At 34.7% G+C, this 27,649-nt stretch overlaps 5 protein-coding genes across 8 annotated transcripts; 2 read left to right on the top strand and 3 right to left on the bottom strand.

Moving 5' to 3' along the window:
- Nucleotides 1-357: 357 nt before the first annotated feature.
- On the bottom strand, nucleotides 358-2,553 carry LOC114412667 (uncharacterized protein At2g34460, chloroplastic-like). The gene is made up of 5 exons (XM_028376641.1): nucleotides 2,395-2,553; nucleotides 2,070-2,273; nucleotides 1,841-1,960; nucleotides 853-1,125; nucleotides 358-750 (listed from the first exon to the last, which is right to left on the bottom strand). The coding sequence occupies exons 1-5, from the start codon at nucleotides 2,509-2,511 to the stop codon at nucleotides 586-588; spliced, it is 879 nt and encodes a 292-aa protein (XP_028232442.1). The 5' UTR covers nucleotides 2,512-2,553; the 3' UTR covers nucleotides 358-585.
- Nucleotides 2,554-2,652: 99 nt separating this feature from the next.
- LOC114412668 lies at nucleotides 2,653-4,763 on the top strand. Of its 4 annotated transcripts, none has more exons than XM_028376645.1 (4): nucleotides 2,666-2,781; nucleotides 2,951-2,974; nucleotides 3,073-3,354; nucleotides 4,248-4,763. In XM_028376645.1, exons 3-4 carry the CDS (start codon nucleotides 3,102-3,104, stop codon nucleotides 4,280-4,282), a joined length of 288 nt encoding a protein of 95 aa, XP_028232446.1. In that variant the 5' UTR covers nucleotides 2,666-2,781; nucleotides 2,951-2,974; nucleotides 3,073-3,101; the 3' UTR covers nucleotides 4,283-4,763. The 4 variants fall into 4 exon arrangements, with proteins under 4 accessions (XP_028232443.1, XP_028232446.1, XP_028232444.1 ...); XM_028376643.1 differs by having other exon boundaries at nucleotides 2,946-2,974; XM_028376644.1 differs by having other exon boundaries at nucleotides 2,885-2,974.
- Nucleotides 4,764-5,848: 1,085 nt separating this feature from the next.
- On the bottom strand, nucleotides 5,849-11,624 carry LOC114412666 (DNA replication licensing factor MCM3 homolog 2-like). The gene is made up of 17 exons (XM_028376640.1): nucleotides 11,467-11,624; nucleotides 11,277-11,386; nucleotides 10,904-11,112; nucleotides 10,111-10,241; nucleotides 9,793-10,031; nucleotides 9,471-9,707; nucleotides 9,162-9,316; nucleotides 8,866-9,074; nucleotides 8,581-8,746; nucleotides 8,300-8,502; nucleotides 7,991-8,050; nucleotides 7,814-7,903; nucleotides 7,195-7,388; nucleotides 6,871-6,945; nucleotides 6,625-6,769; nucleotides 6,445-6,548; nucleotides 5,849-6,166 (listed from the first exon to the last, which is right to left on the bottom strand). Exons 1-16 carry the CDS (start codon nucleotides 11,530-11,532, stop codon nucleotides 6,489-6,491), a joined length of 2,349 nt encoding a protein of 782 aa, XP_028232441.1. The 5' UTR covers nucleotides 11,533-11,624; the 3' UTR covers nucleotides 5,849-6,166; nucleotides 6,445-6,488.
- Nucleotides 11,625-13,280: 1,656 nt separating this feature from the next.
- LOC114412665 (3-oxoacyl-[acyl-carrier-protein] synthase I, chloroplastic-like) lies at nucleotides 13,281-19,560 on the bottom strand. The gene is made up of 7 exons (XM_028376638.1): nucleotides 19,011-19,560; nucleotides 18,330-18,761; nucleotides 17,766-17,939; nucleotides 14,649-14,762; nucleotides 14,423-14,524; nucleotides 13,825-13,891; nucleotides 13,281-13,732 (listed from the first exon to the last, which is right to left on the bottom strand). Exons 1-7 carry the CDS (start codon nucleotides 19,461-19,463, stop codon nucleotides 13,665-13,667), a joined length of 1,410 nt encoding a protein of 469 aa, XP_028232439.1. The 5' UTR covers nucleotides 19,464-19,560; the 3' UTR covers nucleotides 13,281-13,664.
- A 3,653-nt stretch (nucleotides 19,561-23,213) lies between these two features.
- Nucleotides 23,214-26,342, top strand: LOC114412664 (transcription factor bHLH144-like). Its single transcript, XM_028376637.1, has 4 exons — nucleotides 23,214-23,347; nucleotides 23,889-24,032; nucleotides 24,367-24,547; nucleotides 25,010-26,342. The coding sequence occupies exon 4, from the start codon at nucleotides 25,313-25,315 to the stop codon at nucleotides 26,024-26,026; it is 714 nt and encodes a 237-aa protein (XP_028232438.1). The 5' UTR covers nucleotides 23,214-23,347; nucleotides 23,889-24,032; nucleotides 24,367-24,547; nucleotides 25,010-25,312; the 3' UTR covers nucleotides 26,027-26,342.
- The last annotated feature ends 1,307 nt before the right edge of the window (nucleotides 26,343-27,649 follow it).

Raw genomic sequence — 27,649 nt, 5'->3', positions numbered from 1 at the left:
GAGATCTTGCTGTGTCCATGCAGTAGCCTCTCCCAGGAGGCAACCCCATGAGAAGAAAAGCCTCCATTGTAACTTCATGTCTTTCCAGGTTTAACTTCTTAATGAAGATGATTGGCTGTTAATTTAAATGACTTTCTTATAGAGGCTTCAAGTAAAAAATTGAAGGGACAATTAGTAGAGCATATTGCAACTTATGTAAAGTATAAGCTTTGTTAAGCTTATTTTAATGAACTTCATGAAAAAAAAACTTATCAAACTAAGCTCTTTTTAACTTGTTACAATAAGCTTATGACTAACTCTCATTTGGTAAGAGCTTATTAAGTGCTTCATTAAGTCGTTTACCCAAACATGTGCTAATTGAATTAGCTAAACAGAAGTAGCTTTATCTTTAGTGCTGAATTATCTACCAACCTTTAATTTGGCAGGTAGGAGAATAAAATTAAAGATATACTGAAATATTTACACATTATTCTAGTGTACCAATTGAATGAAACAACACACATAGGAACACAGTTGAGATACAAATTTGCCACCATAAAGCAAATCAACATTTGCTAATCTGCAATCAAGTCCAAATCTCAGGCATCATTGTTGCCTTATGGAACCAAAAAGGTCATGGTATGGGCGTTTAGGAGCATCAGGGCGAGACACTATTTCCACAACTTTATAAAATGCCTCAGGATAAGCCAATGCCTCCACAGCCACTTCAGCAACTAGATCTCTGGATATGGAACCTTCATAAAGGGTGTCCTGATACACAAATTTTTAAATCTTTAAACAATTGTTCCACAAAATATAAACTTAAGATTCTACTGTGGGAATGTAATAGAAAGTCAGAAACGTAGGCACTACCTCTGGCTCCATAACAACATTTCCAGTAGGAGGATCATTTCTCAACCCGCCTGGTCTTATTATTGTATAGTTTATACCAGATTTCCTGATATATTTCTCTGCCTGTAGTTTCGCTACCAAGGTGAGTCCAAAAACATTAAGAAAGATGTAAGCTGGATTCAGTAACTGTCCCATAGCAGCTCCATTAACTAAAATGGAACTGATAAGAATGAATCTGTTAACATTGCGTTTCCTGCATGCTTCAACAAGGTTTACTGTGCCAAAATTGTCAACCTGCATAATGTATCCCTTTATTATAAGAAAGCACTGAATGATACAAAGAGACTGAATAATCCACCCACCCTGCAATGCTCTTTTGCTCTATTGGCGTTTTTCTTTGTAATGTAATTAGTTTCTGATGAACTTATCCTCTATTTAAAGGACAGATGATGTTTCAAATTTGTTATACAGACATTTTACCCCTTCACAAGTGAAAGCCTGGAAAATTCCACAAATGAAAGCACATGGCAACACAAAAATTTGCCAATCTAAGTAGAAGAAAAGGATTCCAATGGTTCTCCATCAACAATAATGATGTCACTTACTAAACAAGAGATACAACATGAACCAAAGTGTGCATAATATAGACATGGAAGAAACAAAGATCCTGCCATCCTGGTTATATTACTTCCACAGTTTCATGCCAAAATATCAAGGGGAAACGGGGAATTAATGTTTAAAGTTTAAACAATGGATGCACACAAGAAAAATATATATAACTTATCCCACTATCAGAATAACTTCACCAATCCTGGATTCTGCATAAGTGAATATGTTGAGCACAACAATCAACCTGAATTACCACAACCTATTTTTCTTTTAAACCAAACCAAACCAAGGACACTGGTTAATCCCCGCCGATATTAAAAGTGAGCCACACTAACATAAAATAGTAATACATTTAATCATTACAATTACACTATCAAGACATCACAGAACTTTGACAAACCTTCCAGGGAGAAAGTAAATCCCACCCCGGGCGAAAGCCTGTGGCACATACTACTGCTTCTGAATCGTCACCAATGGCCTCAGCTAGCTTATCAGAACCCTCTGTGACATCAGCTTTCACCTGCACCACATACACACCATATTGCATATCAAATCACTCATATACACCAAATTTCCAATGTTTAGGCTCAATAATTAAAAAAAATCACTTATTGTGCGAACAAGATTACAATTTGAAGAGATGGATTGGCAGAGGAAAGGATTGTCTTGGCCTTGTCGATGTCTCTAACCCCAGCCTTAACAGCAAAACCCTTTGCCAGTAACTGCTCAACGATTCTTTTGCCAGTGCTACCAGTGGCTCCAGCTACAAAAACTTTCTTCTTTGCTCCCAAATCCTCCCCTACTACTTGCTCACTGATCTCACTTCCTTCCATCTAACATAAAATAAATAAGAGGGCAAGTGTGTGTTTTTGACATGCACATGATGCTGGAAAGGAAAAGGAAAAAAAAAAAAAAAAAGAGAAGATTGTGGTGTAATGTGTTGTTAGTTGTTACCTTTGCGAGATTGAGGAGGCGTAAGGAAGAGGAAGAGGGTGCCGTGAAGTGTTGTTTGAGATGGCGTTGGTGGAAAGTGGGAATTCTTACAGCAGTGAGAGTTGCAGCCATTGACATGACATCACCGTGGAACCCAGATTATTCTTGTAATTTCCAGCCTCCCCAAACAAGACGTTATAACCGTGCCACGTGAACCAATCACGCGATACGTTAGGGTCAAGCAATTTTTTTTTTCAAAAAAACTAAACGGCGTCGTTTTTGGCTTGGACAAATTTTTTTCACAAAACAGAGAAGAGAGAACCCTCAGTCACCACTTCAATTGAAAGGAAAGCCTCACTCCCTCACCGGCGTCTGGAACTGGAAGCACCGTCGCAGTGATTGAGAACGGTAATAGTATTTTTGCTTTAGCCGGATAAAGACTTTGAATTTTTCGATAATGTGAAAGGAGAATAATACATAATGTTTGTTTGTTGGTTGGCTGGAATATTAGTGCCTTACATTCCTATTCTGTATTGGAAAAGCAAACCCTAATATCTCTTCTTCCCCTTCAGCTCAGCTCTTGCTTCTTCCAAAGTTTTTGGTGTTTCACTCAATCTCATTGGATTTTCTTGTTATTCTTTCTTTATCTCAGTGTTCTGTTTGAAAAACCAAGTGATTTTTATTTCCTTTTGGTTGCAGTTAATTCTGAGGTTTAGAGTATCGGCATTATGGGAAGCGAAGATGCGAAAGATCCATTCAAAGGGGTGGATTGGAAAGCCGTTGGTGGCGAGATGCAGCAAAATCCGAGTGCTAAACCTGCATTGAAGAAACGATTACCGAAGAAAGTTAGGGAAATTCCTGAATTCTATTTCCTTCCACGATGGCCGCTGCCCAAGGCCATTTTATTCTGCAGCGCATGCATTGGTGGTGGTGTAGCTGCTGGAATGCTTATTGAGACCTGGATTGAAAAGAAAGTTAAAGGTATTTCTCTCCCCTTCGCTTCCTTTGTTATTAGACTCTCAATTTAGGTTTGGACATCTAGATTTTGTTGAACGTGGTGCACCAGATTAGTAAACATCTGTTTAATCGTTGAAATTACAAAAATGTCATTTCAGTCAATCTTGTTAGCCCTGATTTTTGTAATTTTAAAATGATGAAAGGCCTTACTTCTTGGAAGCGATTTCTGATTTTTCTAATGCTCCTAAAGTACTGCCAAAGTTGAGTGAACAACTACTCTCATGGGAGCTAGTTACATCTTAAAATTTTCAACCCAATCATCAATTTTTTAAGAAACAAATTGCCCAACCGAATGGAATAACATTTGGCACCTAGAAACTTCACTACTATTGGACAGGGCTCTACATATTCTTTTTAGACTATGACCCAATTTAGTTAACCTTCTCCATAAACACTTATCAGAGAAGAACTTAAAAAAGTAAAATAATTTGAGATGATCCCATAAGTTAAAATCAAATTATGCATCTCAGTTGGAGAAGTTAGATGAAAGAACTTCTATAAAAGTTAAATTGCATAAGTTGATTTTAATTTGTGGAAAAAATTCAGTTCATTTTGCCTTTTTTTCCCCCTGTAATTGTCTATGAAAAAGTTCATCCAGACAAGGTATGGAAAGTTTTTAGTTGCCAAGCTATAAATGTTCATAATATGTATTTTGTGATGTTCAATGTATCTTCAGCTAGCTTGCTTTGCGTTTATGACTATCTCATATATATGTATATCAACTTTCAGAGGCTGATATTCTATGTTAAAAATTACAAGGTTTTAGTTATTTGAATTTGAAAATTAATGACTTAACTCTTATTTGTTCAAATTTTAATTAGAGGTTGTCATCATGGTCTTTTGTTTTGGTATTGCAGAAGATGGAGGGGTTATATGGGAGTTTGACAAATAAACTCTTGATGTTGGCACAATTATGTCACATATATTGCTGCCTTCTTTCATTTCCTCCTTCCCACAAATTGGTCTCTGGAGCAACCCTCTCTTCTCGAGAAGTTTCAGGGATTAGGGTGATTTAGAAGTTTCTTGTCCTTGGTTAGACTCTTGATTGAGTAGTTATCGTCAGTTGACAAGGAGATAACTTCCTTGTTTAAATTTTGGATTTTTTTTTTTTACCTGAAACATGAAAAGGCAACTAGATGAACATAGTTTTGGTTACAGTTTATGCCTGGTCACTTATTCTATGACCCTAATTCTCTTTTTGGGTTATGATCATTAAGAGTAGTACTTCATTTCCACATTTACTTCATTAATCGGATATGCTTATGTTCCACCTTACAAAAACCAGATATACTTATCCTCGATGTCCTTGGATAGGATTGTGGTCCTGTGGAGCAACAAAATTGATATACTTTTCCTCTGTTACCTCCTCGTAACATGCACGCTCTTCTGAGGAACCCACACGAATTGTATATTAATTATTGAACTTGTTTTTTTTAACAAGCTTAGTTATATTTTAAGAATACTATTTCAGAACTATTTAATATGTGGAATTATTTCGTTATATTAATGTCTCTTCCCTCGTTCGTCTCTGGCGATACAGTAACTTCCAGAAAAATAACTGGCAGCTAAATTAATTACTGTTTTTAAATATTAGTCTTTTGACGTTTATACGCACGCGATCCAGAAATCAGAATGATTCAATCAGCCTATGAAGTGCCAACCCTGACACAACAAAATTATTACAAATGTCGCATGAATTTGGTATTTTTTAAAAGAAAGGAACAATGAGCCATGTTAATAATCCTGTAAGGATAATTAACTATAGTTAGATCACTATAATTAAGGATATTTTGATAAATAAAATAATAATAATTAATGCAAGAAAACTTAAAAATGCCTTGTAGAAATGAAGATTCAAATTTAAATGTCTACAAACGGAGGTAGATATCGTTTGAAAATCTAATGATTGGTGTGTTTAATTTTTAATAACGGCTTAAATAGATAACTTGATACAATTCCTAGCAGTGTATGTTAGTATTACGCTATTCATTACGAGTTTATGAATTACATTACATGTGTTCATTTGGACTGAATTCTACTGTTAAGTGTGCTAGAGCTCATATGAAAGGTAATATTGTAATCGTACTGAAGGCAAGATCCTAATTTCACTTACTGACTACATTCCAATCAATATCTCAGTTACAGAATAGATCATGTTCTTGAATAGACATTACAACATCTTTAACGGTGTTCTGAATTCTAGTATCAAAATATTCAGTGTGTGACCTGATTAATGTTATCAGGTACGTTAAAATCCGGTTACCATTTGCCAAGAGTAAGGAAGGTAGTCGGGTAAGCAGATAGGAGTTGCAAGGTGGGATAAGTATATGGTACAAGTCATAAGTCTATAATTGAATTGAATTGAACCCACGTCATAAGCTTCATTTTTTTTTTCAATTCTCGGTTAATTTTACTGAATATTTAAGCCAACCATATCTTATTAGGTGTCAATCAAAAGTATCACAAGTGGCGGAACATTAAATTATGGAGACCAAAAATAGTCATTTCTAAAGCCTTGTTTACACGCATACTTGGCAGTTAGCAGCACTGAAATACATAAAGATAAGGCCAGTATCAAATTATGGACAAAAAAAAAACCTCTCTTAAGGGACGACAAAGTTCATTATAACTTAAAGAATTCTATGAAGAGGATGCCAATGCAATCACACGATATTTCCTTGTTGAAGTGTTAGCAAAGAGTTCTGAAAATTGCAATTCCTTCTCAAGTCTCCCTCCGGTGTAAGCTACATAATACCCTAGCAGCAAATTCTGCTCCCTGAAATTCATCCGTAGTTTGTTAAAATGCAAATGAAGTTTTGTAATTGCAAATTTTGTAAACACGCACATCAGATTAAACTAATGCGCTCATCATTTAATATAATTTTGTTTTCAGATTTGATGTCTACAAGAATCAATTGTTAAGAGGTGTAACTTTTTTTTGAAAGCATAAGTTATGTTAAGAGATGTAACTAAGTCTTGTTTAAAAGTGAATTATGAAGACAAGCATCTGATCCATTAACGATAATAAAATAATCCGTTTATAAAATTGCATACCTGTCTGAATCTTCGTAAAGAGATTGTGAAAACAATCTTACATTTTATGATATCATATGCACCACTCCATCAGTTATCATGACTCTATTGTCATCTTGCAACCTCTAAATTTCAGAAAATACACCATTAACGGAGTTCATGTTGGGAAGGTGGCACCAGAAATACATCAGAAGATCATACCTCTAATAGGAGTAGTACATCTGCAGCACTGTAAGATGGTGGATCTTCCCCTCTGTTGATAACATTCACTAAGTTTACAATAGTTATTTGGTCCAGGCGGTTGGCATGCATATGCTGATTAAATAGAGAATTAAATTCTTCAATTCTGCAAGTCAATAGAAAGATATTTTACGTCTGAAACAGGTAGAGCAGAGACAGGAATATAAGAAAACAAAACTGCGATATAGGAATTGACAGTTGACCAACCTTTCAGGGGTGAGTCCAACAGCAGCTTGAGCTGCTGAGTTATCATCTACATCCATGGCATCTGTTGATGTTGACCTAGCCAAAATAAAAAAGACAAGATGAGTTGATAGTTCATTAATGGCCAAATATCTTTTAAGAAATCTAGACATCAACCCCCTTAATATTTACATGGCAACATTGAAGTCTTATGTAAGCATGCTAATTTAGTTTTTGGTATAGAATATGGTAATAAATGAATTTTCTTGTAAGCCAATTATGGTGATTAGAATGAAAAGATGTCTGCAATCTATTTATCTTTTCCAATGAGTATAGATTATTGCTCACCGTCTTTTATCTTTAGGACCTCTTCTATCTTTAGGACCATGATCAGGACCATCATTTTCATCATGATCAGCCTTGCGCTTCCTGTCCAGCTCTCTCTCCCTCTCTTGCTCACGCTCCTCCATTTCTGTTAGTTCTTTGTGATATATTGCAAAATTTAGAACCTTCAAAGCAGCTTCAACATCAGACTTTGAAACCTGACAAGACAAGTGCTGGCTCAATAAGAAAGTCTACTGAACACAACAATGAAAACACACGCTGTTGTAGTACTACCAGTTAAAACTTATAAGCAGAATAGCATTGTAACAAACAAAAAGTGTAGTTAAGGAGATTTTTTTTCCTTTAAAAAAAAGTTGTTTTTTCAAATGTTAACTTAATGGAGATACCAACATTATTTTTGGTTAAAAGTAAACAGCATGCTACTCCTAACATCCACCAGCCAAAATACTAATTTTGAGAACCATAATTTAGCTTGGAAAGAGTTATCCAAGCAAAACTTGCAAGAAAGACCAAAAGGTTAATTGACATTACCCCTGAACTTGTTATCAAAATGGACAGGTATCTCACTATATTATAAATAGCAGAGAAGAGACCACTATAGAGTACATGCCAAGTCAAGTACCTCTCTGCTCAACTTCAATTTGGCATGAGCTGTTGACAGACGTATTATGGTTTCTAAAGTTCTGGCAGTTATGGGAAGTGTTCCTCCAGTCTGCATAAAGCCAGCATAATATCAATAAAAAACTACTTAGTACAATGGCTTGTATGTTTAGAGTCAATTTCAATTCCCAATGCTAACCTTTGCATTTGAACTTGCATTTCTGAGCTCAGCATAGGCCGTGGCAATGTTCTCAGATGCCTGTGGACAAAGTCAATTGATGTTAAATTAAAGCTAGTCACATGTCTATATAATAATGGATTGGATCAGAAGCATAACAACCATTGAAAATAATCAGACTTGAGAAGAAGCATTCAGCTATGGCAATTGTAACATAAATATAGCAGACCAAAATTCCCATTAACATGGATAAAGTGCAAAATATTAAAGGGAATTCATTATAAATTAAGAAAAATGGAATTGCTAATAGTAACAAGAAAGGCACATCACCTCATCAGTAAGTTCAGGTTGAATCCTATGCTTAGCATAGTGGATAAATTTTTTAAGAAACTTAATTGTAAGCGTATCACGTTTTTGACCCCTTCCAGTTTTCTTCCCATGTAACATTCTGTTATATTTGACAAAAACAGATGAGTCCATATCAGCTTCATCTTCTCTTCCATATCTCGAGCTCCCATGAAGCACTGCCTCACCTACATTGTTAAGTTAATTTGAATAAAAGAATTCTCTAGTATAAGCACGTCCCTGGCATTTGAAAACTGCTTATCTACCTCCATCAACAGCAGAACGAAATCGATGCATACGAAGGACATGCTCTGATATTCGACGATCAATATCAGGATCCATTTGATCTAACACAATAAACAGTAGATCAAATCGAGAAAGCAAGGAGTCTGGGAGTCCAATATTTTTGGTTGGAGTCAATGAACGATCATACTGTAGAATTGCACAATAAAAGCCACTATTTAGAAGAAAAAAAATTAAATGTTCGGTACAACATCAGGAACTTTGGTAGTTTAAACTTCACAGCAAATTTCCTGCATAATGCCACTTACAGTTCCATAAATGGGATTTGCAGCTGCAACCACACTGCACCGGGCATTAAGTGATGCATGGATACCTGCTTTGGCAATAGTCACAGTCTGCTGCTCCATAACTTCATGTATAGCAACACGATCTTGATCATTCATCTTGTCAAATTCATCAATGCAGACAACACCTCTGTCAGCAAGAACCATTGCCCCAGCTTCAAGCCTTCTTTCTCCTAGAAGAAAGAAATTACAATTTTTGCTTAGATGACAGATGTAATAATAGAATTATGCATATATATAGCCCAAGACGAATGATTTACCAGTTTCTTGATCTGAAGTAACTGCAGCTGTCAAACCAACCCCAGAAGAACCCCGGCCTGTGGTTGATATGGCCAAGGGAGCAATGTTCATAATTGCTCTCAAGAGTTGAGACTTGGCAACAGAGGGATCGCCAACCATCATCATGTTAATGTCACTAAAGAAGCAAGACAGGCGAACATTACAATCTTATATTAAGAGAAAAGGAGCCGACCAACTTGGATTTCAATAATACCAACTTCAGCTAACAGAAAAGTAGCTGACAAAAAAAAAAAAAACTAACAGAAACAAGATCACGAGGAAATACTAACCCTCGCAAGTGAGTGCCATTCTTTAAGTTCTTCTCCACCCCACTAAGCATCAACAAAATCACTGCTTTCTTTATCCAAGAATGCCCATATATAGATGGTGCAAGTGAATTACTTAGCAGGTCAAATGCATCATCTCTTGCAGCTATCTCTTTAATGCTTTTGACATCTTCAGCACTGTAGATTGGTGCATTAGCCTCTTTGTTGAGAAGAGAAACATTGTTGGCTATGAGAACAGTCCTGCATGAACATCAGTCAATCAAGTTTCTGTTCAAAAAAGCAACGGAGTGAAAAGGAGTTATGTCAGTATATTTTCTGGAGCTACCTGAATACTCCATTCACACTTCCTTTGCTTTTCCCTGCAAGAGCCTTATATATCCCCACAATTGCCACTCGATCTCCAGGCTTGCAAGAATCAACAAGGTCATCTTCTGCAATGACATCCACTGTTCTTGGGAGTTGACCAGGAGCAGAATTCTCAGGAACTTCTTGAATGGACAAAGTTTGATGATCTTTGTATTTGCACAGCCCAAACTCAGTCACGAGTAAGTTCCCATTTTCATCCTACCACAAAGCTTTAATCAGTAAATTTCATTGTCGGGTGATTATAAATTATATTAGACATCAAGGAGCTTTAGATTACCCTTGTAGGGTAAACAGATCCTGTGGGCAAACCCAAATTAGATGTAATATCACGATATTCGCGAGAAGTGAAGCTTCCGGTGGTGGGGCAAAAATGAACACTTTTAACAACCTTTGGCCTTACAAGAGAACCTATAAATAAAAATAAAAGGTAAGATCCATTAAACCAGAGTATTTGTTCTCAAATATAGAGCTGTGTTTGTAAATATATGCCAAATGAAACAGAAAGAAAGGAATCAATGAGGAAAAAGAACAACCTAAAGATAAAACTAAACTGCTGCTTGTAAAAGAAAGAGATGACAAACTTTAACCAGTAAAAGATCTTCATATTGCCATCATCATCACATAGCATAATGCATAACATGCCACTCAAGACACACGAAGAGCAACTTAAGCATAAACGGTATTAACTTGTCATTAAAATAAAAGCTTTGCATGTCAAACAAAATTATGAAGTAGTACACTGTACACTTGTATCCTAAAAAAACAAATAGAACGAAAGAGAGAAAGAAAGGTTATATAACCAATACCCATGACAAAAGTTAAAATCCTTGAACAAAAAACATGCATTACCTCAAAATAACCAAAAGTAAAATATCATTCTCAAAGTCAAATTAAACCCTTTTAAATATCAGGAAGCAATTGAATAAACAATTCAGAGAGGAAAAAGATAGTGAACTTAATTCACAGACACTTTATCACCTAATTTCATGAGAAATTGGGTGCAGTCAATCATTTAAACCATAGACAACAACTAAAAAAAGGACAAAAAAAAGAAGGCAGAGTAATTTTACATTTGGTGACAATGCCCTCAACACAGACCATGGAACCTATGAATTGAGAGAGAAGATCCCTGGGCGTGACACGGCGAGAAACAAAAGGGCCTTCAAATCCCACAAGCACTTGTTCCCCTTCCTTCAAATACTTAGGATCAATAGCACGAGTAGCCTCCGTGACAGCGTCACAGAACGGTTGCATGTACTCACTTGGACTCCTCAGAATCCTGCATAACACCAAAAAATATATATATACATATACATATACATATACATATGTATATAAATAAGGAATAACATCAATCGCATAAACTAACTTGGCAAACAGAATCAAATTCTACAGTAACAAAACTGAAACTTGAAAGTGTAAAACAAAAGCACATGTGCTAACCTGTTACCCAAGTCGCGGAAGTTGTGGAGATCGGAGATGTTAACGATAAGGCGGTGGCGCTTGAGGTTGATTAGGGTTTTGATTTCGTCCATGTATATGCCCTTCCCGACCTAATGATTCAACACAAACTCGTTAGAAATGAAGAAGGAGAAAGTAACACAAACGAGAATACAGAATGTTTGGGACATACATCTTGATCCAAGAAATCGGAGAATTCTCGCTTGTGAGCTGCCCTAACTTCTTCGCTCAAATCCATTGTCGAAGCCTCTGAAACGATAGAGAGAGAGAGAGAGAGAGTAATGGTGATTTAGAAGAATAGAAGAATGAAAGAAAACGAAGATGGTGGTTCCTTTTTTTTGGCGCTAACAAGGGCTTTGTATTTGGCGGGAAGATGGAGCCTCATGCTCTCGTTGTGGCGGGAAAATGGTTGGTCCACTGTGGGTCGGGCCGATTTATGGTTAATAAGTTCACGCTATTCTTGGGCTTTTTGACTTCATGGCCCAAACTGTAGCTTTTAAAACTTCATCTTTTTGCACGTTTTTCCCTATTTCCAATCCTCAATATTTTCTCTGTTTTTATAATAATGGTTTAAATATAATTTTTATATCTTATTTATATTTTATGTTTCCCTTTAGTCTCTTAAGTTAATTTTTTTTTAATTTGATTCCTTATAGTGTCATTTTTAAACCAAATTTGTTATTTCATTAGTTTTTACTATTAACAATGTTTTGGCTGACATGACATCTCTTATAATTTGTCATTTGTTACCAAGTTAATCAAATTAATGTAAAAATTTGACAAAAAAAATCAATTTGGTATAATGAATAAACTTTAAGGGGCCAAAATAAAACTTTAAAGACATAAGAAATCAAATTAAAATCTAAAATATAAATAAGAAACCAAAAATTTATTTTAGCCTATAATAATGCTCTAATAGGTGAGTGTGGTTTCATTGTTTCACAATTGGATTCAATCTCAGAGAGAAATCTAATGCAAATTATCGGATTCGATCAAGTTTCATGATTACTTTTTAAACAAAACAAAATATTTTCAAGGTGTGAATATTCACAAGATTGGCATTGGATGGTTGTCCAAGAACACATTTGATGAAATGTTAATTTCTTACTGAAATTACTTGATGTATTAACACATCCGATCATGACTGAAATTGATAGAGATAAAATCTTTACTGAAATTACTTCTTAGTGTTTATTGTAACTTCTAGATAAAGTGTCAAAAATTGATAGAGTTTATGATGTTCATTAACCTATGTTCATTAATTGAATTGGATCAATTTTAAATAAATAAAAAAGTTATTCAATTCAATTATTTCAAATTTTTAATTAATCATCCATTCAATTTAAAATTTAAATTTAAATTTAATACAATCTAAGATGATTTTTCATTGGATGGGTGTTGCTTTTATTTTTCTTTGAAGAAAGTATTAAATAATGGTAAAATATATAATAAAAGTAATTTTAAAATTAAAATATCTCATTTATAAGTTATTATAAAACTATCAGTGGTATAACTCTTTAAACATAAACTATTAAAAATAAAACATATTGACACAAGTCGATAATTATATTTATGTACTTTTACTTAAATAATTACAAAAAACCTTTATTAAATATTTTGTTTAATACCCTGAACAGTATTCTGCTTCAGATTAAATAAGTTGAAACACAATAATATCTGTAAGTGCTTTTTTTTTATAATGCAATGAAGCAACTTACATTATATAGAAGACTGATATATAGCCCAACAAGTTCTGTATTAAATTTTTACGGAGGTTAGTAATTAATTAACGGCAGAAAATTGTACATCTAGCAGCTGAAAAAAATGGCGTACACAAAAATGTGCAAGCATTTTTTTTTCTTTGTCTAATTGTCGTTGACAGCAGTTCCATGGCGAATTCCACAAGAAAAAAAACGATTAATCCATATGCATTAGTACAAAGACGTGATTTATAAATTACTGCTTTTCATAGATTACAAATTTATCTTGAAAGTCATCACTCATGAAACCCCTCTGAAATAATGTTGTATAAGCATGTATTCAAGAAGCCGATCAAGTGAGATTCAAATAAACCCCTGATGCTACAATAAGGAAGAATGCTTAAGAATTTGAGTTTTGACATTCTATCCGCTGCTGCATACCTCCAAATAATGAAATCTTCGAGCTATATTCAAAATGTTCTACAACAAAACAGTCTTATAGCTAATTGTCAAGTCACAATTAGGCACAAAATGAACAACTACAGGCCTACAGCTTTTATATATGACGAACTCAGATAGAATAAATAGCCTCAATGATGTAGAGAGAACAAAATTTCAATTAACTTAAACCCGTGTTCTACATAAAGTTCAGACAAGCTAAGCTGGGCAATCAAGGCCTGAAAGCAGAAAATGCTACCACAGAGTTGTGTCCACCGAATCCAAATGAATTTGAAATGGCTGAAATAAAAAAGAATCACCAATTAGCTGTCCAAATCATGGCCTGTATCATGTGGGGGGCACTTTGGTTATTGAATTATTTAGAATCTTACCAACGTTGATTTCATGCTGCTGCTTGACATTTGCCACTGTATCAAAATCAACTGCAGGTTCTGGGTTCTGCATTCAAGACCAAGTACATATTTTAACTTTAAAATTAAAAAACATTGCTGCGAGAAAATCAAACTGAATGATTCTGTATGGTTCTCAAAGGCAAAATGGGACAATTAAAGGACATAATATTTTCCTAACTGCTTTGATTAAAACCACAACTATTTCTGCCCCCTCCAGTCAGTCACCCAGCAACACAATACTACTTGACTTTTTAATAGTATGGTGAAAATTAATACTAGCTTGATCTTCACTATGGTCTGGCTCAAACACCTCAAACTAACCACCCCTATATTAAAATGACAAGTCTAACATGTGAAATAATTCTCACATTGTTACAATGAGCTCCTGTATACATTGAAGGCATGCAAATTCCTAGGTATGATCTCCAATAATTTCAGAAACAATTTTGCCATACCAAGAAATAGAGCCCACATGGCTAAAGATAGGTGAAAAACACTGTCAATGATAAATAACAATTTACAATACAAAAGTTATCAGTCATAATAATCATAACCCTAAAATATTACGTATACATACAAATTGATTGATTGTTGGATGCAGCCATCCTGTTGTTATGGCTTTCACTGTGGCAATGGCTTCCAAACCCCCAGCTGCACCAAGGCAGTGCCCTATCATAGACTGATACAAAACGAAGAGCATGTACATCAGTTCATGGCCAAGGAATTAATCAAATATAATGCTTTATAGTCTAGAAGAAAACAGAGCTTTCACCAGCACATAAAAGTCAATAGTAGGATAATACCTTGGTTGCATTAATTTTGATTCCAGAAGTGTCCTTGAAAACCTTTTTAATAGCATTGATCTCTGCCAAGTCTCCAGCAAGAGTGGAAGTTGCATGTGCATTTATGTAGTTGACCTGAAAAGAAGCAATTGTTATGCTTTCACTTTGCTAATTTATGGTAAGGATGAATCAGAAGTAAAATATATAAAAATAAATTAACCAAACATTAAGACTAACTTCCAGAAAGAAAAAAAATCATACAGCAATGGCATTACAAATATCCTTTTAGTTCCATCAGTGACTTAAGCTCCTCTCTTGGAATGATGAGAGTAACTGGGTACTAAAGCATTATTTGCATAAGTCACTACAGCCTGGGCCTTACTTTCAGATAGATATTTTAATTTATGTTTTAATAGTACTGTGTTTCTTACACATTCTGATTACTTGGCATCACTCTAAGAGAAACTGAACCAAATCTCAGAAAAAATAGGTGGTACACAATTACACATGCTGTATATTATCGGTTTGCAACTGATATCAGTGTAATTGTGTAATATTAGTATCGCACACTTAATTACAAGAGAAAAAGATGAACATAACTCACAAAATGGAAGACAAATAGCACAACACATAAAACTATAAAAGAGTCCTTACTCTCTCCCTCTGATTCTCTCACTATGCAGATCATTATTGCCTATTCTTTTTCTTCTGACAACCTAAAAGTTCCTGCTGCATCTGTGTTCTTGGTGCAAGTGCAATGTCAAACAACCTAACAGGAACCTCTGACAACAATGACCAACCACAATCTGCAACAACATACCTATGACGATTACAACCTGCCAGCTAAGACTATCCCCCAACAATTTGCAACACGGCACAATAGGGAACAAAGGGTCATTGTTCGCTATTGTGCCGTGTTGCCCCCTTATTGTGGTTGAAATAAACCTACCATATTTGAAAGCTTAAAATCAATGTTAAATGGAATTTGTGTTGTGGTGCCTACCCTTCTCCCCTATTGTGCTGTGCTGTGCCTCCCCTCCCCTCACTAGCTTGGAGAAATTGGGCAAAGTTTGATTAACACTGAACATTTGATTACCCACTTGATTATCCCTTGTGGTGTCTAAGCTAAATTGTTTACAACTGGGTTCTGTCTGAATTCCAAATTGTTTTTACCTTACAAACTTTTGATTTGGTCATTTTATGTATAAACTTTAACTTGTATTACCAAGCTTTGTTATTATGGTTTGCTATATTATGAAGTTAGAATGTTGGATATTTATTATTTTATAGCATAATATTTTGTTTGGATACTTTAGTTGAGTTTTTTAATATTATTTTTGTAATTGGTAAAACCCTTTAGAATTTATAAATTGAGTCTACAAGTCATGTTTATGGAGCCTCCACAAGCATGTGTAGACTCTTGAGAACTTTGCTCACATGAGGTACAAATTCTCTGCCTCCTCTCGCTTTGGTAATTGGTACAGTTGTGTTATGGGTACCCATGCATTTTCACCTTGTCCTCTAGGAGAAAGTCGGGAAGTTTCTGACACATCACCAGAACATCAATAATGTCATCTATGCTAATCCTGATATTTAAGGCCTTATTTGGTTGAACTTTGAGTTTCCAATCATCCCTACTGTATGAAATACAGGTTGAACGTGATTGTCCTCTAGAATTTTCAGCTTATAAAAGTCCCACCCAGTCCAGCACCTTATATGGACCACAGTACCGAGGAATGAGTTTCTTTCTAACCCTTTTGGTTTGGGACTAAGGATTGTACTCTATAGGGATGAATCTTCAGGTACACAACTTTGCCAATTTCATAAACAATTTCCCTGATTTCCGTATCTGCACATGGCTACATTATGCTCAGAGCCTCAACCAAATGCATTTCAATTTATCCAGAATATGGTTTCCCTTCATAGTTTAATGATATTTACCCCTATGGAAATATCTCCAGTTCCTCTCAGTAAAAAGGGTACACAACACCATAGAAAGATTTGAAAGGAGAGAATTTAGTAGAGTTACATGGTTGGCATTATACCAAAACTCAGCCCAGCAGAGGCATTAGGCAATTGATGGATGTGCTTGGTTCCCTGTGATCCCCCATTTCTCCCTTCATCTTCCAACCCTTATCCCAAGATTTCAATCCTAAATCATGAGATCCTTCTTGTGGTCAAAACTTACATTTTGGGCTCCTTCATCATTCCTCATTCAAGCTTCTTGAAGCTCTTTCAAAGCTTTTGTTGGAGCCTTTCTCCAGAGCTTCTATCAAACCTTCCATTTGCACATTCACCATTCACAGCTCCCAAAATAGGGATCTCAAAGAGCAGTTGATAGAAAGTTAGAAACTGGGCCAGATCACCCAGAAAATGTACACTGTATATGTTACTCTGCTATCGATCTTGGTGCAATATCAGTACTAGTACCCTGAATTTCGAGAGAAACTGACAAACTATATAATGGAAAACAGTTAGACCCCAAGACTTACCTTGGTCTCTCACTACACAGATCTATGGTCTATCTTACCTTTTTCTCGGTTCTCCCCTCCTGTAGAGAGTTCTCCCACCTTCCCATATCCATTGCCACATGTGTAGGCAGTTATGCCACTCTCTGCCTGCTGGTATTACTCACTCAAGGTGCTATTTCTCTTCCCTCTTTCCCTTTCTTCCTATGGTAAACCTGCCTTACGGGTAGTTTTCTAACATACTTGTTAACCATGCAGCACCCATTACTGGTTGACAAGGAAGATACACATTTAATAAACATAATGAGCATCCTAACCTATGTAATTGGATCTAAATAATTATCTAACTGCTGTCATTTATCCAAACTTCAATGCTAGAAAAGAAAATCTTGGAGACCTACTCAAATTATAATACATAGCAGCAACTTTATAAAATATGTTTACCATCTCTATACATGCATGCCATGCCATCCACCATTGTATCATGAAAAAGATATTGATAACACATAGAATATGCAAGCAAGGTAAGTAGGTATCAGAGAAGTAGAGTCAACTAGGGAGACATACTGAGGAGAAACACAATAAAGCAGGAGAAGAGAAACCAACAATCCTTTTACCAGATAAAATTACCAACAAAAGAAGAAGAGTGGTACAAGGAGTAAAATAGTACCTCCTCTGGTGACACACCCGCATCTTCAAGGCTGCTCTGAATGCATGTAGACACACCAAGTCCATCAGACCTTGGATCAGTCATGTGATAAGCATCACAGTTAACAGCACCTCCCAAGTATTCAGCAATAATAGGTGCGCCTCGCTTCATGGCATGTTCCAAGCTCTCCATTACCTGCCAAGTTATTATAACACTTTAAGATTTAAAAATTAATTTGCACAGAACAAAAAAATGCATGCAACATAGCAATCTCTTCATAAAATATCTTCAAAAAAACATACAATTATGCTGCTTGAGACCATATTTGGATAAATTTTCCGTAAGTACAGTAAAACGAATTGAGTTTCTTCAATAAGTTAAAATCAACTTATGCACCACAGCTTTTGGAGAAGTTAGACAAGAGAGCTTCTATAAAAGTTAAATAGATAAGTTGATTTTAACTCAAGAGTTGAAACCGAATTCATTTCACCTTCCTATTTTCTTGAATTATAAGCCCTTACGGCCAAGTTTATCCAAACAAGCTCTACACTGATTAAGATGAACACAAGGTGAATGCAGCCTTACCAAAACTCCAGCACCTTCGCCCATAACAAAGCCATCACGGTCCTTATCCCACGGCCTGGAAGCAGTTTTGGGGTCATCATTCCTCTGCGAAAGCGCCCTGCAAGCAACGAAACCCCCTAACCCAATTGGAATAATGGCAGCCTCAGTCCCACCCGCAATCATCAAATCAGCCTCCCCTCTCCGAATATGGTTCGCCGCAGCATAAAAGCAATAGTTGGAGGTAGCACAAGCCGTGGATATAGAATAGTTGGGACCCATGAACCCAAGGTCTATCCCAAGCAAAGCCGAACCCATGTTAGTAATGGCATACGGAATAAAAAACGGCGTTATCTTCCTGTGCCCCTTCTCAATCAGAGCCTGAACACCGTCAGAAAACACCGTTAAACCTCCCATTCCGGAGCCTACAAGAACACCAGCACGCTCCTTATCAATCTGCAGAGTCACAAATTCAAGTTAAATAGGGTTTTCCATAAGAAAAAAAAATGAATAAGCAATAGCGAATCAAGGTTCAAATTCCATTCAAATAAGTGTCTATATTTAGCGTCCGATTCTAACAGAATTGTCTCTGAGAGAGACTATTTAACAATTAGTGTCTCACGGTGCCTCAAAAAGGATTGTCTCTCGGAAATGTAAACTAACAAGATAAGAAGGAAATGTGGGAAGAGAGAATAGATCTGAGACCTTGGAGTGGTTGTCTGGGGCGAGGTCGGCGTTTTCGAGGGCCTTTTTGCCGGCGACAATGCAGTAGCGGAGGCAGTCGTCGAGGCGGCGGTCGTTCTTGCCGTCGATGTAGCCCTCGGCGGAGAAGCCGCGGATCTGGCCGCCGAAGCGCGTGGGGAACTTGGAGGCGTCGAAGCGGTCGATGGGGGTGATGCCGCTCTCGCCGGCGAGAAGCTTCTCGTAGTACCCCTCCACGTCGTTCCCGAACACCGACGCGAGCCCCATTCCCGTGATAACCACGCGCTTCTTCGGGTCCTTCTGCCGCTGCGGGGCGGACACCTTCGGCGCCAGCGTGGCGGACACGAAGAACACGCGCTTGGCAGAGGAGGCGCGTCGCTTGGCGGCGGCATTGTTGGGGCCCCGAAGAGGGTCCAAGGGAGAAGTTCGGAGGGTGGGGGAATGAAGCGCTTGCATGATGATGATGATGATGGCGGAGAATGCAAAGCAGAACAGAACAGAACACAAACCTGCGAGCTAGTAGTGTCAGTACAACCAATCTAGCAAGTGGTCTTACACTCTTACTTATTTTCAGCTAGTGTAAAAGGATGAGTTTATTTAAACTTAATTTTTAAAATAAGTATTTTTTTTTTTATGTTTGTATAAATTATTTTTATTTAAAATAAGTAATTTTTTATTTTTCTTAAGAAATAAATTTTATCTATTTTTAAAAAAATAACTTATATAAAAAACATTTATTTTAGAATTATTTTTCTAATTTCAAATAAACTCACCCAAAATATTTTTTTTTCTTCAAACATATATTATTATGGTTTTGAATAAGTTATTGGTCTAAATCATATTGGATTCGTTGAACAACTTAACATGGTTGAAATGGAAAAATATCATTAAAGATAAGTGATCAATTAAATTCTTTAACACAATTTAGTTATCAATAAAATTAATAAATATTCTATATTAATTATATGGTTAAAATTATTTTTTCTCTTAAATTAAATTTATATTTTAGTTTTTTAAATTTGATTTTTAGTCATTTCTGACTGATGGTTTATCAAAAAACACACTAAACAAAACATTTTTTAAATTAAGAAGAAGAAAAATATATATTTAAGGTTATTTTTGTATCTTCGCAACTAAGTGAGATTTTTTTATTTTTATCTCAAATACATATTTTATTATTAATTAAAATTTATTGATAATTAAAATATTTAACAGGTTTTTTTTAATTTTAGAATTTAATAAATAATAAAATACATATTATTTAAAATGTTTTGTTAATATTCTTACTCCTTAATAATGGAATAACGGAATGAGAATTCGTTTCCCCGCATCTCACGTGGCTTACAGCGGCGATAACAACAATGTTGCTGCAAATGTTCATCAGTTAGTTATAAATTTATGAGAACTACTGATATATTAAAGCGTTGTTTATTCATCTAAAAAAATAGTTTAATTTCGTTGAGTGTAAAAAAAATACTATTAGTTAAATAATAAAAAAAAACTTATAAGACTATTAACTAATAAACAATGGTTATTAGTACGAGTTTTAAGTTAATTTTAATATGGAATGGTGAATAAATTAATAATCTTATTTTTTAAGTATAAGATTAGGTATTTGATCACATGTCCGTATATTAAAGAATATTATTGGTAAAGGCTAATTTAGGAATGAAAAAAATATCCATATTACTCATGAATATTCACCGATAAAATTTGAAGGCAATCAATCTGCTAACTGATTAACCCGCAAAGGATCTTCTTCTTCGGATGGTTTTATTGTTTTAAATTGGTGCTGGATGATGCTTTGGGGGTTTCTTTTCCCCAAATTGTAGTCTCTTTTATGTTTTTTACTCATAAAAAAAAGTACTATTCGCATGTATTTAAACAAATTTATTTGTACTAGTTAATAAATAGAGGCAGAAAAAATTATAAAATATTTAAATAAAAAAGTATAAAATATTGAAAAGTCAAATTTTATTTAAATATTTATATTTTTCTTCGTAAATCTATACAAATCTATGATTTATCACACACATGTGTTATATGTATGTTAACTATTGAACAAAATTTGGAGTGAAAGACTTAATCTAAATAAATAAAAATTATGATGACTAAATGGTATTTTGGACCGGTCTTCGATTTATTGTCACACCAACCAACCTTGTGATGGCAAAATAATGACTTTACTTGGGACTTTAAGGTCACCCTTATACGTGTCACTTACTACGCATGATTCTAACGATTTGTCGCATAAGACATGTTCATCGTAATCACCTAACAACTTTTCCTAACAAAACTACATTAAAGGTGTCTTGCCCCTTAGGTATGAATACTAATTGCAGTTTAGAATTAAAAGTTAATACCTTGTTGCAGATGATAAAAGCCCAAGAAGTGAAAAAAATTGCCTCCTTTTCACTTTGTTTTTTGCAAGCTATATATGTATCACTAATACGCCTATCTCTCTTCCACACCTTTTGCAAAAGACTTGCATCATCTATTGATATTTTCTTTTTTAGTGTCCAACCATCAATTAGAAGTAACAATTGATTCCAAAATTCCCAGGGCATATCTTCCACCGATCTTCCAAATTCCTTCTCTTTCTCTCTTCTTTCATGGTATCAATCAAGTGTATCTTGAAATTCCTAGGAGGAAGCTTTGTTTGGAAGCATGTTCTTTGGGGGCGAATCAACTTGCAGATGGTTTATCTAAATTTGGTTACTCTCTAAATAGAAGTACTAGGATCTTTGATTTTTTGCCTTCTTTCTTGTATAACGCCTTTTTGCCAGATGTTTCTTCTATCATGTTTTTGTGCGGTTTTTAATGTTTGTTTGGGATTTTCTCTTATAATCCACACAAAAAAAAAGGTAGGAAGTCACTCCAAAGCAAATACGAATTAACAAAAAATAAGAAAAACAAAATTATACATAAATTAGAATATAAGCATTAAAAATGTAAGTATAAAATAAAATACTTCATTATTATTTAGTTGACAATGATAATTTTCATATATATGTTTCATTAGTTCATGTATCTAATGTTTATTAAATTTAAAAATACCTGTATAATACATACACAAATTTTTTTTTATATATATATAATTACTTTTCTGTGCATCTTCTTTTTTTTTTTTTTTCTCGACCCGCCTTTGATTCATCTTGTTACTAGTGTCATTTATCAACTGTGATATTTATTCGTTTATAATTCACGATGTTGAATTGTGAAAAGCTTTTAATATTAGTTAATAATATCTCTCAGCAAACTTTTCAATGGTTAAGGTCACGTTTCACTCTCACCTAGTGTTTTTAGAGTGTAAACATTATTTTGAAGTTAATATTAAAACTAGAGGTTTAAAATCAAGAAGTTAAATTTATTTAATAATTTTTCAAATTTATTTATTTTTTAAAATTAAAATTTTCAAGTAATGTATTATTAAAACTCAAATTCCAAAAACTCAAAAAAAAAAAATTTCAAAAGGAAGAGAGAAAAATGAGTAAAAGTCAAAGTTTCATAAAAGTATAATTTCAAAAGTTTCTCTGAAGTTTTTTCTATTATTAAATGTGATACTTTCTTTAAAAAAATTCTTGAAATTTTATTTGATCTAACTTTTTTTAAAAATTAATTAAAAATAAATTGATCCAAATCCTACAAAGTGTTCTACATTTGTTTTTAAATGCCTCAACTTTATCTTTTATAAAGTCTTCTTTTCCCCTTTCATAAGTCGTCTTCAATTTTAGACGTCATTTCAAAAAAGGCTTTTATTTTTCATGAAAAAAATAGTATTGAAAAACACATTTCGGATTCCTCAATGTGTTTTTTCTTGTTACTATAGAACCTACTTAAATTAAATACATTAAACTAAAAGAAAAATTGTTCAACACACTAGTATTATTACCAATTAACCATAATATTCAATTAAGTAATTTGGAACGTGTAAAACTTTAATTAATTCAGCGATGCCAAGTAAGTATAAAATGTAGTATAGTTAATTAATAATTAATCCCACACACTCACTGCACATGGAAACTAGTGACTGGGGCTGAGTCCATTATCTATGAATTGTCAAACCTCAAGGGCCCCACTTTCTCTTCACTCGCGCTCTGATCCAACGGTCGCAATCACACCCGCAATAAACGGAAGTGCATTTCCAAGAACCATGCTCGTTCAATCCAACGGCTCACGTTTCTCTCTCTCTCTCTCTCTCTTTCAAATCCTGAAACAAAAGAAATTGTTCCCAAATGTACTAAAACACATTCTGGCTAAAATTCTCTGCGTTTTCTTCGTCACAACAACCCTTCTCTGATTCGTCTTCAATTTTTGTTTCTCTTCTTACAAAACCTTAGGTCTTGCTCTGTCACTCACTGTGATCCTTTTCCTCAATTTGTTCCATTTAACGTTGTTGTCAATTTTGCATAATTAGGTTGTTTTTTGTGCTCATGAGGTTCCAGTTTTAAGATCTATATCTTAAAGTGTCTCTCTTTTTTAAAAACATAAGAACATATAATATACATATGCCGAGTTTTGCTTTACTGCTAGCTAGGGTTTTCTTTTTGTGAATTGATTTGCTGGTTTGGTGGGGGGTTATGTTTTGATGGAAAGTTTGGAACTTTACTGTGTAGTTGGCTGCAAAAGCTCATTTAAGTTAATGGGTATGAAAGTCGAGTGATGGATTCTGTGCTTGAGATTAGATTTAGGATTTTTATGAGGATAATCTGAATTGTGGTGATAATTAACTTTCCTTTTTTTAAGGGGAAAAAAACTTGTTTTTATTTTAGTATTTTGGAGCTAGATTGGAGTGAGTTATTCTTCGCTCCTCTTGTGTCTCTATTATGAACAATTGCTTTTTGATTTTCAGCTGAAGCCTTACTTTGACACTTTTTTCAGGTCAGATTTCTGGGTTTGTCTTTTCTGATAATCTGGAGTGGAGCTAAGTCAAGATGCCGTGGGTTTCCTTGTTTGTGGATCACAAAAGAAATTGTGTTCGCTTGGTGGTGTTTTTTCGTGTGATTCTGTAATTTAATTGCTCAGGTGAGGAATTTTGTCCTGTCAATCTGCTTCTATGGTTTGTAGAATTATTCATGTCATGTATTTTGGTTTTTAATGAAAATTTTATGAGGAATGTGTTTTGTAATTTCATGTTAATGTCTAATCTATTGCTTGCTGTGGAATGAAAAAGATTGTGAAGTCAGTATAAATGTTTTGATTCTTGGATAACGTCTTATTGCTCCTATGACTTATTACCTCTGTATATGTGAAAGGATACCTTGAATACAGCTGCTGTAGTTTCATATTTTATGGAATCTTATCTCTCACTGCTTTCATCTTACCTTTGATGATCTTATATTGTTTCTTGCTGCTGCAGGTGTAGTCCCATTAGGTTGCAAAGCAACTCTTTTCATTAGCTGTTCTCCTTTTCATTTCCAAAGCTGTTAGGGGGATTGAGGATGTACTTTGCAATAACAATAAAGAGATACCGAGCTGTGAAGGAAGTTGGACAAATTAAGATGAGTGTTGGAGTTAACCAATTGATGCTTGTTTGCCAGGTAAATTTTTCTTTTTTTCTGGGTTGTCATGAAAGAGGATTTGGGATTTGAACATTAGATGGCTTTTTATATCTTTCCTCTGATGTTGATGGGAAGATATTAAAATTTGTACAATTAGCACATGACATAAGAATTTTGTGAAAAAGAGGATATATATCTTTAGTTTTTAAAAATATCCTAGGCTTGAAGTTCATTATCTTGTCAGGGACTCATGGGCTCATGGCTAATAGCTTTACAAAGTAACAGGCGTTGAAGGTTAATGATAATGATAATGATAACCTTTTCAAAACATACATACTTTTTGAATGGTGTGAAAGTTTTCTCTAATTGTATAAATTGTCTTCTAGATTTGACAGTATCGAAAAGCACCAACTTCACTAATCGTCGCTATAATAGTAAAATCATTTTTCGTGTTTCCCCCTTACTATTACTAATGTTTTACCACACCATTTTCTTTTGCAGGCCGAATATTTTCGTCAGTTGCTTAAACCTGTTACGTAGTCTAGCATCTACGGACACCGGTTTAGGGGGGTGGGGGGGATTGCCTTATATTGTACTTCATTATAAAGCTGCAGATAGAAGTTTTAATTTGGAAAAGTTGCCACTACTTCTTAGATGTAAATTGGATTCACCTTAGCACATGCTGTTTAGTTTTAACATTCCTTTAGGAACTTCCTTCCAGCTTTAGTACAGAATAATTGCCAGTTGCATAGGCTAAATCAGCATTGCTTGCTCGAACGTCAGTCAGATTCAACAGATAATATAATGCAGACTCAGGAATATTTTCTCCCGGATAAGATGGTACTTCCTTTGGCAGATGAGGCCATTGATCCTCATATGCGTGCTCCACTTGCTTCTGCCTTTGATGCATATTTACCTCCAGGTGTGAGGCAGATAACACCCTTCGAAAGATTTAATGTGCAACCCTCTGAGGCTTGCCCCAAGAACTTTGTTATCTTTGATCAAACAGATCAACGAAGCAGGATCATGTTCCATCCTGCAATGACCTACAAATTTAACAGTCCTGGCTTAAATGTTCATGCTACTGGTTCTCAAGATTTTGAGAAAAATAAAGCCAATCAAATGGAAAGAGAAGTGTCATCTCCTTTTGAAGAAGATCCTAATGACATTGACGCATTGTTGAGCATAGGAGTGGATGAACTAGATGACTTTGACGAGGAAGAAGTCAGCACAGCAAGGACTCAAGAAAATTATGAAAGTTTATCCGATTCTTGCTCCAGTTATTGCTCAAAATCAAGGAAGAGGTCATCGTCATCTTCTGTACAGAAGTCGTCTGGGGCCGGGGGTTTCTGCCACAATGAAGGGAAGCACTGGGAGATGAAGAGGATGGTGAGGATGTTGAGAAAGATTGTGCCAGGTGGAGGTAATCAAATGGATTCTGTTGCTGTTTTAGATGAAGCTGTAAAATACCTCAAGTCTCTCAAAGTTGAGGTTGAACAATTCGGGGTTGAACCATGAAAAATGTAAGTTGGTCATATGCTGCTGCAACAGTTGACTATTTCCCCAACTTTGTTTGTTAGCTTCTATGAATAGCACCCTTTCTCGCCTCGCTCACCTTCCTAGTTATAACTTTTATGAGAAGAGGCCATGCTACCTGAGTAATAAACTATGATTGACATTTTACTTATTCAGGTTATGTAAGAAAATATTGTCATAATTGTACTTTTTAGGTTGTGTTTGATTGTGGTTCTATGCTGGCTTATTTCTTTTAGCCCCAAAACTCAATTTTTATTATGCGTGTTATTTTATGAATGTACTATAAATTTATATGGCTGATAACTCCACTATTTCTGCTGTGCACCACAAATTCATCTTTGCGTTGGATTTTACTTCACGGCATGCTCAATATGAAGCATTTTTCTCGCAACCGTTGACTTTATCAAGTGTGTCTAGTGGCCTTATCACGTTTCCAAGCTAAAAAAGGTCTTTTCCAGAAACACTGCTGATTTTTTGTTGATACTTAAAGCAAACATGTCTGCTTAAATTTTTGTTGGCTTGATTTTTTTCCCCCCATATTTGTGGTGTTATATATTTCTTATAAAAGTGTAAATTTCAAGCGACACGGATTATCTTCCTGCATGCATAGTGTGTTTTCGTCCACTTGTCTCCCCCAATTGGCTTTGCACTTTGCAGTGTTAGTGGCGCACCTCTGAAGACGCTTTTTCAGTGGCCTTCCAACTTTTATGCCGTTTTAGGTCCCATGGTGATTCAAAAATCATTTAGTTGCCTAACCGTTGGCGCTCTGAAATTTTTATGTATATTTTATTTTTTAGGAAAAAAATATGCTGTCTTTTTACTTTTATGAAATCTTATTTTTTTTTCGATATCATCCATTTTATTCCTTATAATATTTTACAAAAAGAAACTTATTTTTAGTTGTTCCTTATACAATTTTCACAAACAAATGACTGCATTTTTTTAAAAAAAATTAAATTTTCATTGTTATTCTTCAACCGTTGTTGCATATTTATTTGTGTTTCCTTTTTGATTTTATTTGTTTCTTGAACATTATTTGCATAAATTTGCGCGATAAGTGAACAATATAATCTATTTGTTATATATAAAATGATGTCAACATTATCTATGGAGGAACTAAAAACAAGTTTTCTGTAAAGTACACGGACTAAATTAAATAATATGAAACTAAGAGAATTATAAATAAAATTTCATGAAAATATAGGAATTAAAATCATTTTTTTCCTATTTTTATTAGGAATCACTGAAAATGCATTTTTTTGGGTGTAGTATACTGAAAATACATCAGTAACATTAAATCTAATATTTTTAAATAAATATCCTTTATTAGGAATCCTTTCCTTTTTTTTTTCTTTTTAGCCAAATGCATGAAAGCCTAAAGATACCAACAGTCAATTCCTATAAAATCGAAATATAAAAGTATACACGAAATGATTGTGTATCCTGAAACTGTTCCAAACTAATTAGGTTTGATCAATACCAACCATATTTGGTGATTAAAGCATAACGTTAAAATCACCCGATCATAGTGTAAGCTTAATTACCTTCAGCTGATATACTCAACCGAGACAAGCAGAACGATTGAATTTTGTTTTAAAATTGTAA

The sequence above is a fragment of the Glycine soja genome, chromosome 5, assembly GCF_004193775.1.
Source record: "Glycine soja cultivar W05 chromosome 5, ASM419377v2, whole genome shotgun sequence".
NCBI classification, from domain to species: domain Eukaryota; kingdom Viridiplantae; phylum Streptophyta; class Magnoliopsida; order Fabales; family Fabaceae; genus Glycine; species Glycine soja.
This window is presented reverse-complemented; position numbering and strand designations above follow the sequence as displayed.

Bases quoted from the DNA above. Each gene is read 5' to 3' on its own strand.
- LOC114412667 (XM_028376641.1), bottom strand. From the start codon at position 2,511: ATGTCAATGGCTGCAACTCTCACTGCTGTAAGAATTCCCACTTTCCAC. The intron at 2,274-2,394 runs GTAACAACTAAC...ATTTTATGTTAG, and splicing joins GCCTCCTCAATCTCGCAAAG to ATGGAAGGAAGTGAGATCAG. The intron at 1,126-1,840 runs GTTTGTCAAAGT...TACATTATGCAG, and splicing joins ATTTACTTTCTCCCTGGAAG to GTTGACAATTTTGGCACAGT.
- LOC114412668 (XM_028376642.1), top strand. From the start codon at position 3,102: ATGGGAAGCGAAGATGCGAAAGATCCATTCAAAGGGGTGGATTGGAAA. The intron at 3,355-4,247 runs GTATTTCTCTCC...TTGGTATTGCAG, and splicing joins GATTGAAAAGAAAGTTAAAG to AAGATGGAGGGGTTATATGG.
- LOC114412666 (XM_028376640.1), bottom strand. From the start codon at position 11,532: ATGGATTTGAGCGAAGAAGTTAGGGCAGCTCACAAGCGAGAATTCTCC. The intron at 10,032-10,110 runs GTAATCTAAAGC...GCTTTGTGGTAG, and splicing joins GATCTGTTTACCCTACAAGG to GATGAAAATGGGAACTTACT. The intron at 6,770-6,870 runs GTTGGTCAACTG...ATTGACTTGCAG, and splicing joins GTTGGACTCACCCCTGAAAG to AATTGAAGAATTTAATTCTC.
- LOC114412665 (XM_028376638.1), bottom strand. From the start codon at position 19,463: ATGCAAGCGCTTCATTCCCCCACCCTCCGAACTTCTCCCTTGGACCCT. The intron at 14,525-14,648 runs GTATTATCCTAC...GTTTTGTATCAG, and splicing joins TCAAAATTAATGCAACCAAG to TCTATGATAGGGCACTGCCT. The intron at 13,892-14,422 runs GTATGTATACGT...TCTTGAATGCAG, and splicing joins ATCCAACAATCAATCAATTT to AACCCAGAACCTGCAGTTGA.
- LOC114412664 (XM_028376637.1), top strand. From the start codon at position 25,313: ATGCAGACTCAGGAATATTTTCTCCCGGATAAGATGGTACTTCCTTTG.